This window comes from Thamnophis elegans, chromosome 4 (genome assembly GCF_009769535.1).
Source record: "Thamnophis elegans isolate rThaEle1 chromosome 4, rThaEle1.pri, whole genome shotgun sequence".
In the NCBI taxonomy this organism is placed as follows: domain Eukaryota; kingdom Metazoa; phylum Chordata; class Lepidosauria; order Squamata; family Colubridae; genus Thamnophis; species Thamnophis elegans.
In genome coordinates, this window is record NC_045544.1 from 136,447,675 (window position 1) to 136,458,351 (window position 10,677).

At 45.8% G+C, this 10,677-nt stretch overlaps 1 protein-coding gene across 1 annotated transcript in view; it reads right to left on the reverse strand.

Annotated features, from left to right (window-relative positions):
* TBX2 (T-box transcription factor 2) overlaps nucleotides 1–10,677 on the reverse strand; it is a 60,070-nt gene that overhangs the window by 19,850 nt on the left and 29,543 nt on the right. The window contains exon 6 of the mRNA XM_032215321.1: nucleotides 3,167–3,792. Within this exon, the coding sequence (XP_032071212.1) occupies nucleotides 3,167–3,792 (626 nt within the window). The remainder of the gene's footprint in view (nucleotides 1–3,166; nucleotides 3,793–10,677) is intronic.

Sequence of the window (10,677 nt, forward strand, 5' to 3'; positions counted from 1 at the left end):
TAACGTAGAGGCTAGATTTGAACAGATCTGTTTGAGGTCGAATCGCTATTTAGGTTTTAAAAAGTAAGTCCTTCTTGCTATAAAAATCTACAATTGCACAAAAATGGCAAAGTTTGTAATCGTGCAAAAGAAATCAGCAAAAACAACAACAAACAAAAAAAACACAAATCCATCCCAGGTAATGCCCTACGCTTGTTCTTCTTAGCAACGTCCTCAGTCAACAGTTGACTTTGTCAAGTCAAGTCAACCCAACTGGGAAACATAAGAGAAGAATCTGGGAAAGATATTTCTTCGGAGAGAAAAATCAGCCCTGAGAATTGGAGACCAACTAGCTTCTTTCCAAGAGATGCTGTCTATAACTCCCGATGTTTCACTGCAATGTTCAGAGAGACATTTGGGGTCTCCTGGAAGTCATAACTGGAGGCCAGCAGAACTGACTGATAGACGATATGAATCAGTGGTGAAATTCAAAACTTTTTACGACTGGTTCTGTGGACGTGGCTTGGTAGGCGTGGCAGGGGAAGGATGCTGCAAAATCTCCATTCCCTTCCCACTCCAGGGGAAGGATACTGCAAAATCTCCATTACCACCCCACTCCAGGGGAAGGATGCTGCAAAATCTCCATTCCCACCTCACTCCAGGGGAAGGATACTGCCAAATCTCCATTACCACCCACTCCAGGGGAAGGATACTGCAAAATCTCCATTCCCACCCCACTCCAGGGGAAGGATACTGCAAAATCTCCATTACCACCCCACTCCAGGGGAAGGATGCTGCAAAATCCCCATTCTCTCTCCACTCCAGGGGAAGGATACTGCAAAATCTCCATTCTCTCCCCACTCCAGGGGAAGGATACTGCGAAATCTCCATTCTCTCCCCACTCCAGGGGAAGGATGCTGCTAAATCTCTATTCCCACACCACTCCAGGGAAAAGATCCTGCAAAATCTCCATTCCCACACCACTCCAGGGGAAGGATGCTGCAAAATCTCCATTACCACCCACTCCAGGAGAAGGATACTGCAAAATCTCCATTCCCACCCCACTCCAGGGGAAGGATGCTGCAAAATCCCCATTCTCTCTCCACTCCAGGGGAAGGATACTGCAAAATCTCCATTCTCTCCCCACTCCTGGGGAAGGATACTGCAAAATCTCCATTCTCTTCCCACTCCAGGGGAAGGATACTGCGAAATCTCCATTCTCTCCCCACTCCTGGGGAAGGATGCTGCTAAATCTCTATTCCCACACCACTCCAGGGAAAAGATCCTGCAAAATCTCCATTCCCACACCACTCCAGGGGAAGGATGCTGCAAAATTTCCATTCCCCCCTCAGTCTGGGGCCAGCTAGAGGTGGTATTTGCCGGTTCTCCGAACTACTCAAAATTTTCGCTGGTTCTCTAGAACCTGTCAGAACCTGCTGGATTTCACCCTTGATATGAATCCGAGGGCATGAGATTTTGGACAATGTTATGAGATCATTGCCCTTGGGATTCTGGGAGTCAAAGTCCAGAGGTTTAAAAGTGAGAAATTTGAGCATCACTTGAGCATACAATATGAAATAGATCACATTTCATATTGTATGATTAGGGGAGGCCTGATAGCAGTGTTCCAATATCTCAGGGGTTGCCACAAAGAAGAGGGAGTCAAGCTTCCAAAGCACCTGAGGTCAGAACAAGAAGCAATGGGTGGAAACTAATCAAGGAGAGAAGCAACTTAGAACTGAGGAGGAATTTCCTGACAGTTAGAACAATGAATCAGTGGAGCAACTTGCCTCCAAAAGTTCTAAATACTCCAACTCTAGACGTTTTAAAGAAAATATTGAACCATCATTTGTGTGAAATGGTACAGTGTTTCCTATCTGAGCAGGGGGTTGAAGTAGAAGATCTCCGAGGTCCCTTCCAGCCCTATGAATCTAGGTTCTATGTTCCTATAGACTGGGAATTGAAGTCCACCTAAATTAAAGGTGACACATTATAAGAAGCCCTGTAAATCTGGCCCTTGACTGGCTCCATCCTGAGCAGAAGAGGGGAATAGAATAGAATAACAGAGTTGGAAAGGGTCTTGGAGGTCTTCTAGTCCATCCCCCTGCTCAGGTAGGAAACCCTATATCATTCCAGACAAATGGGAGATGTCTAGTTTAATAGAAAGGAGGACTAGGGGAGACATGATAGCAGTCTTCCAATATCTCAGGGGTTGCCACAAAGAAGAGGGAGTCAAGCTATTCTCCAAGGCACCTGAGGGCAGGACAAGAAGCAATGGGTGGAAACTAATCCAGGAGGGAAGCAACCTGGAATTAAGGAGAAATATCCTAACAGTGAGGGTAATTAACCAGTGGAACTGCTTGCCACCAGAAGTTGTGGGTGACCTGTCACTGGAGGTTTTTAAGAAAAGACTGGATAGCCATTTGTCTGAAACTGTATAGGGTTTCCTGCCTAGGCAGGAAGTTGGACTAGAAGACCTCCAAGGTCCCTTCCAACTCTGCTATTGTATTGTATTGTATTGTATTGTATTGTATTGTATTGTATTGTATTGTATTGTATTGTATTGTATTGTATTGTATAAATGACTGTCCAATCTCTTCTTAAAAACATCCAGTGATGGAGCATTCACAACTTCTGGAGGCAAGTTTAATTGTTGTTCTAACTATTAGGAAATTTATCCTTACTTCTAGGTTGCTTCTCTCCTTGATTAGTTTCCACCCATTGCTTCTTGTCCTGCCTTCAGGTGCTTTGGAGAATAGCTTGACTCCCTCTTCTTTGGGGCAGCCCCTGAGATATTGGAAGACTGCTATCCTGTCTCCCCTAGTCCTTCTTTTCATTAAACTAAACATACCCAGTTCCTGCAACCGTTCTTCATATGTTTTAGCCTCCAGTCCCCTAATCCTCTTTCTTGCTCTTCTCTGCACTCTTTCCAGAGTCTCCACATCTTTTCTACATCGTGGCAACCAAAACTGGATGCAAATATTCCAAATGTGGCCCTACCAACACATTATAAAGTGGTATTAACCCTTCACGTGATCTTGATTCTATCCCTCTGTTGATGCAGCCTAGAACTGTGTTGGCTTTTTTGGCAGCTGGCTCATGTTTAAGTTATTGTCCACTGGGACTCCAAGGTCCCCCTCACTAAGGGAGATCAGCCCTTTGCCCCCTCCCCTCCTTGCCCCCTTACCTGAGAAGCCAACATGTGCTGGGACAGATGGAAGGGGAATGGGGCTGTGGTCCCCGCCGTGCCTTGTGGAGCCGAGAGTCCCCCGTTTTCCAAGCTCCCGCCGCCTGCTACCGAAGCCAGCAAGTGTCCCATGCCCATCGCGGAAAAGGCTCCGGGCGCCATGGCAAACTGTGTGGGGTGGAGAAAGAAAGGCTGGCCGGCGCCCAGAGGGTTGAAGAACTGCTGGCCGTGGAGGCCCGAGAGCGCCAAACTCTGTAGGTGACTTGGATTCAAGTGCGGCGGGCTGTCGGTCTGCACCATCAGAGGGGCGAAGGCTTCCTTGCTACTGCACCCCACCGGGGCACAATCTCCGGGCAATTCCTTTTTGGATCCTTCCTGGGGCGGCTGCAGGAGGGGCTCCTTCCTTCTGCCCTCCAGCTTCTCCTTCTCCAGGGCCAGAGGGGTGAAGAGGGCTGCCTCACCACCGCCGTCCTTGGAGGCCTCGCTGGCTTTGGCCCGTTCTTTACTCCGCTCATCCGCCTGCAAGCCGGGACTGCGGTTGTGGGGCGGAGTAGCCGGACCCAGCTCAGGACTGGTTCTCTTCACTCCCGAGCCCTTCTCCAGCTCTTGGTCACTCCCTTTATCTTCTGCAAGGAGAAAGAAGTCACGTTTAGCCCAGAGATAGGTTGCTATGGGCATTACTGCCGGTTCGGGGCACGCGCATGCCACATTTACCCCTAAAAAGGTCTGCGCATGAGCAGGGTTCCACCACAAAACCGCGTTCAACTAAAGCGCGTTCGACGAAACCGCGTAGCTGACGTCATCACAGCGCGACAAAAAAAGCACGCTGTAAACGCTAAAGCTAAAATTAACCCCTAAACCTAAACCTAACCCCCCTAAACCTAATCCTAAACCTAACCCTAAACCTAACCCTTAACCTAACGCTAACCCTAAACCTAACCCTTAACCTAACCCTAACCCTAACCCTAACCCTAACCCTTAACCTAACCCTAAAGCTAACCCTAAACCTAACCCTTACCTTAACTTGAATCGGCTTGCTTTCAAAGTGCTATTTAAAGCGCCCTTTTTTCTCCGCGGTCGCTGTTGTCGCCCTGCTGATGATGTCAGCGACGCGGTTTAATCGGGTGCGCTTTAGTGGAGCGCGGTTTTGTCGTGCCACGCATGAGCAGTACATTACAAAGGGGAGGGGGCAATTACCATTTTTTTTCCATTGAAAAGGTTTTTATTTTCCATTTTTTCATTTTCATACACTCACATATATACTGTGCATAGCCGGGGCCATACAACATTAAACAATAATCACAGCAATTCCTCTTGTCAACAATACCCCCCAAAATAGAAACCCAACTCAGGGAAAAGGGCGGCCTACAAATATTAATAAAATATTAATAAAAATCTACCTCTTCCACTCTCCATACACCTCTTTCTTCCACCCCCTTCCAACTTTCCATCTTCCCTCCATCATCCCCCTCTACCCTACTTCCCCTCCCCCTCTACCCCTCCTCTCTCCCGATCCACTCCCTCCCTTCCTTCTCACCCTCCCTCCCATCCTCTCTCCCGCCCTCTCTACCCATCTTTCTTCTATTCCACTCCTCCTCCCCTTGGTGTATTTCCACTATATGTCAATGTATTCAACTTGTCCTATTTTTACACAGAAATTAAAAAGAAACAGTATACATGTGAAGTCGCATTACATTGAAATCTAACACATAGTATATATCCCTCCCTCCCCCCACCCAAGGTGCTAGTTGTAACTTATAAAGCCCTTCATGGTATTGGACCTGGGCACTTGAGAGACTGCCTGCTGCCAATTACCTCCCACAGACCCATTAGATCTCACAGGGTTGGCCTCCTCCGGGTGCCATCTACCAGCCAATGCCACCTGGCTATTACCCGGGGGAGGGCCTTCTCTGTGGCAGCTCCGGCCCTCTGGAATGAACTCCCCGCAGGGATTCGGACCCTCATCTCTCTCCAGGCCTTCCGAAAAGCCGTTAAAACCTGGCTTTGCCGGCAGGCCTGGGGGTGATGAGTTCCCTCCCCTCTCGATATGTATAGTTGTGCGACTGTTGTCTACTTTTATTATTTGTATTTTGTCTTTTTATGTTCCCCTTTTTCCCCCTTGAATTGTTCGCCACCCTGAGTCCTCCCGGAGAAGGGCGGCATACAAATAATACAATACAATACAATACACCCTTCCCCCCAACACCCCAGCTCCCTCCCCCCCCAGACTTCCCAGAGCCTGTACATGGTATAGATTTTTAACAAACACAGTCTAAAATATGTTGAGAAAAAAGAAATTAAAAAAAAGGTTAATAACATCTCTACATTGATCTTAGCTTCTTCCTGCTACACTAACTTTGAACAGTTTAAATCATTCCTGATCTTAAGCATAGGCTATATGTATAAGACGCACCTTTTTCCCTCAAAAAAGAGGCTGAAAATCTGGGTGCGTCTTATACACTGAATACAGCACTTTTGCCTCCCGAAACCCCACCTCCTTCAACAAAATGGCCGTGCATAGCCTTTAGGAGGCTTCCAGAATGTTCCTGGGAGCTGGGGAGGGCACAAATGAGTGAAAATGGACCATTTTTTCTCACTTTTGCCCCCCCCCCACAGCCCCCTGGAGCACTCTATAAGTCTCCTGAAGATTATGCATGCCCTTTTTGTGAAAAAAAATGGGCCAGTTTTTGTGGAAAATGAGCCGTTTTTTGCTCGTTTTTGCGGGGGAGACCTCCCCAAGATCACTCTACAAGCCTCCTAAAGGCTATTTGTGCCTTTTTTTTTTAAAAGGCTCATTTTCACGAGGTCTGCAGAGTGCAAGAACTTTTTAAAAAAAATTTGCCTCTTCAAAACCTTGGTGTGTCTTATACTCCGGTGCGTCTTATACTCTGAAAAATATGGTACATTTCTGCAATGGAGATTGTTCTGCTCATGCGCAGATCCAAAAATAAAGATGGCGCCGCCAACAATAGAACCAGTTTGGATGCGTGGGCGGCCGTGTTACTACCTACTCAGCTGAACCAGTACGAACCGGTAGGAACCCGCCTCTGGTTTAGCCCCAACGGCTTAGCCGCGAGAGGGAGGAACCAGCGTGTCAGGCCTGGAAGCCATTTTGTGCATTTGGGCCTTTCAGGCCTGCCACGTTTTCTACTGTGGGAAAATGGGAAGGGGGATTATATGGCATATGGGAGATATATAGAGTCATAACAACATTCCCTTCTCAGAGAGTCAAGGACACATTGCCCTGCACCTGGAGAGGCGTGACTGGGAGGCATCTCCAGTTTTGGATGGTGCCTGATTGGGCCACAGGATGGACATGTGGGTGCTGGGCAGGGGCCTGGACTTTTATTTGGGTGGGGAAAACCTGGAAGCTTTCAGATTTGGGTTCTCCCAGATGTGCCAATATGACATCTCTAATAAAATGGAACTTTGAGCAAACTCAAGTCTTCTTTCGTTGGGGGTGTTACTTGGAACCCAGAGACTGCGTTCTCCGAGAGCTGAGGCACCACAAGGCCCATCATCCTTGGGAAGGGGGCTTTGGGAAGGGTTTTTTTTTTTTACGTGTTTTGGATTCTGCAAAGGATGAAGCTCCTTGGTGCTCTCTGAGCTTGGTTGTTTTCTTGGAGACAGGAGACAGGAGCCAAGGAGGCGCAGTGGTTAGGGTGCAGTACTGCAGGCCACTTCAGCTGACTGTTATCTGCAGTTCAGCGGTTCAAATCTCACCAGCTCAAGGTTGACTCAGCCTTCCATCCTTCCGAGGTGGGTGAAATGAGGACCCAGACTGAGGGGGGCGATATGCTGACTCTGTAAACCGCTTAGAGAGGGCTGAAAGCCCTATGAAGCGGTATATAAGTCTAACTGCTATTGCTATTTCCTGACCCTACTAGGTCACATCATCAATGCTCAAAGGGAGTGAGGTTCCCTCTCTCTTTATATACTAGTGATTTATCCTGTCTGTGTCGGTGAGAGTGGTTCCTCAACTAGGCAATTGTTTGTTGTTTGAAATAGTAAATCCCTCACCCTTCAAGCATTGGTGATGTAACCTAGTTTGGTAATGAAACATCTGCCAGAAAACAACCAAGCTCAGAGAGCACCAAGGACCCCACAATTCTCCTCCTCCTCCTCCTTCCCCCTTTTAGCACTGATGATGTTACCTAGTTGGGTAATGAAACGTCTGTAAGAAAACAACCAAGCTCAGAGAGAACCAAGGACCCCACAACTCAACCCTGAGTGATCATTATTCTCCTATATTGGTTAACCTGCACTCTCTAGGATCAAGCAAGCTGGAACTTAGCCAGTAGCAGCATCAGACTAACCTGGTTTGGAGGAGGAAGTTAAACAGGATTGGAGCTGGTTAGCAATAGCAATAGCACTTGGACTTATATACCGCTTCGCAGTGTTTTACAGCCCTCTCTAAGCAGTTTACAGAGTCAGCCTCTTTCCCCCAGCAATCTGGGTCCTCATTTTACCCACCTCGGAAGGACAGAAGGCTGAGTCAACCGTGAGCTGGTTAGGATTGAACTGTTGGCAGTGGGCAGAATTAGCCTGCAGTAGTAATCACAAGGAAGGAAGGAAGGAAGGAAGGAAGGAAGGAAGGAAGGAAGGATAATAACAATAGCCCTTAGACTTATATGACGCTTCACAGTGCTTTTACAGCCCTCTCTAAGCGGTTTACAGAGTCGCGGTTTAACAACAGACATTTTCAGCCCCATTGAGGTCATAACCCAAGGACTAACTGTAAAATGTATAAATGTACAATATTGCATTAATCTCTATATATACATGTGTGTGTGTGTGTGTGTGTGTTTGTGTTTTCCAGCATAACTCTGGAATGCCTCGAGCAATTTCAATCAAACTTGGTACACTAATGACTTACTCTCTGGAGAAAAATATTGTGGGGAAGGTAAGACACGCCTAAAACCCCTCGGAGGAGTGTTCTGTTAAGATAAAGCCTGTTGTGCCTTCAAATGGCTTCTACTGTACTGCCACAAATGACTTCTGCTGTACAGCGCAGTGAAGTTGCCATGGTAACGGCTTCACAGTACTCCACAAGGGGGCACCCTCCGGTAAGGGGGAAAATCCAACATTAGAAATTGCATTTGGTCCGGACATTTCCCCCACTCCCCTATAAATAAACACCCAGGCAACGCTGGGTTATCAGCTTGTGTTTACAACAAAGTATGTGTTGTAACTAAAGATGGGTTTTTTTAAAAAAAGATCCTTTTTAATAAAATTGACCAAACCCCAATCCGATTTATTTTGCCTGGCATTAGCTCTGCCAAGGACTGGTGACTCAGGAGAAAAAGGATCTTTTTTTAAATAGCTTCCTTCTTACTGGAGAACAATCAGATCTTTTGCAGTAAATAGTCCGTTAATTACCTGGCTGCCAAAATAAATGAGGAGTTTTGAGATTTACAGCTTCTCGCTAACTAAAATATGACTTCATATGATCGATAAATTTAAAAAAAAACCCTCTAAACTCTACCACACATTTTCTGGTGCCTCTCAGTGGTGGGATTGAAATAATTTAACAACCGGTTCTCTGCCCTAATGACCATCTGGGTAGACGGGGCTCGGTGGTCATGTGAGCGTGTGGGCGTGGCCAACTCAATGCCACTCACATCAATGGGCGCTTTGCCTTAGCTATAGCAGTTAGACTTATATACCGCTTCATAGGGCTTTCAGCCCTCTCTAAGCGGTTTACAGAGTCAGCATATTGCCCCCAACAACAATCCGGGTCCTCATTTTACCCACCTCGGAAGGATGGAAGGCTGAGTCAACCCTGAGCCGGTGAGATTTGAACAGCTGAACTGCAGAACTGCAGCCAGCTGAAGTCGCCTGCAGTGCTGCATTTAACCACTGTGCCACCTTGGCTCAGTGACAATGGAATCAGGGTTAACCGGAGGGGCAGTTTCTGTAAGCAGGGCAATAAAGATGAGGCTAGGAACAACACCAGAATGCTTCCTTCCTGCCTTCCTTACAGGATTAGCCCTGCAAAGTGGGGAAAAACCAAAAGGAGATTTCTTCCAACAACCGGTTCTCCCAACTGCTTAGAAAGTTAACAACCGGTTCTCCCGGATCGGTGCGAGCCGGCTGAATCCCACCACTGGTGCCTCTCCTTTACTTATTACATACAATATGAGGCTTATAAGGAATGATTACGCTTGTAATCGTGGGTGCGATGCTCTAAACTCAAAAAGCAGTTTGGCCTTTGAAGTCACAGCATTTCAAAATCTATTTCTGTGTGAACGACAGGTGGTCCTCGGCTTACGACAGTTCATATAATGACTGTTACAACGTTGCACTGAAAAAAAATGGTGGCTTGGAAACAGCTTCATACTTATGACGGTGGCAGCGTCCAGGGAGTCAGGCGATCCACTTCTGCGACCTTCAGGCCAGCCAAGTCAAGGAAGTCAGATTCTAACCCGAACCCCTTTTCCACACTTAACGACCATTGCAGCATTCCCCAGGGTCACGTGATTTACATTCGGAGGCTTGACTCACGTTTATGACAGTTGCAGTGTCCCCGGGATCATGTCCAGAAAAGTCGTAAAATGGGGAAAATCTCACTCAACCAATTCCTCACTTAGTAACGTAAATTTTGGGCTCCATTGGGGTCATAAGTGGAGGACTCTCCATATAGTGATGATTTTTTTTTCACTGGCTCTTATAGGTGTGAAAAGATGGCAAGCTTGATCGATTTATTGTTAGCTTATTTGGTGTGTACTAAAAAAAAGACAAATAGAATAGAATAGTATAGAATAGAATAGAATAGAATAGAATAGAATAGAATAGAATAGAATAGAATAGAATAGAATAGAATAGAATAAGAGTAAGAGTAAGAGTAAGAGTAAGAGTAAGAGTAAGAGTAAGAGTAAGAGTAAGAGTAAGAGTAAGAGAATAGAATAGGAGTAAGAGTAAGAGTAAGAGTAAGAGTAAGAGTAAGAGTAAGAGTAAGAGTAAGAGAATAGAATAGGAGTAGGAGTAGGAGTAGGAGTAGGAGTAAGAGTAAGAGTAAGAGTAAGAGTAAGAGTAAGAGTAAGAGTAAGAGTAAGAGTAAGAGTAATGGGATAGAATAGAATAGAATAGAATAGAATAGAATAGAAGTAAGAGTAAGAGTAAGAGTAAGAGTAAGAGTAAGAGTAAGAGTAAGAGTAAGAGTAAGAGTAAGAGTAAGAGTAAGAGTAAGAGTAATGGGATAGAATAGAATAGAATAGAATAGAAGTAAGAGTAAGAGTAAGAGTAAGAGTAAGAGTAAGAGTAAGAGTAAGAGTAAGAGTAAGAGTAAGAGTAAGAGTAAGAGTAAGAGTAGCATAGCATAGAATAGAATAGAAGTAAGAGTAAGAGTAAGAGTAAGCGTAAGCGTAAGAGTAAGAGTAAGAGTAAGAGTAAGAGTAAGAGTAAGAATAAGAATAAGAGTAAGAGTAAGAGTAAGAGTAAGAATAGAATAGAATAGAAGTAAGAGTAAGAATAGAATAGAATAGAAGTAAGAGTAAGAGTAAGAGTAAGAG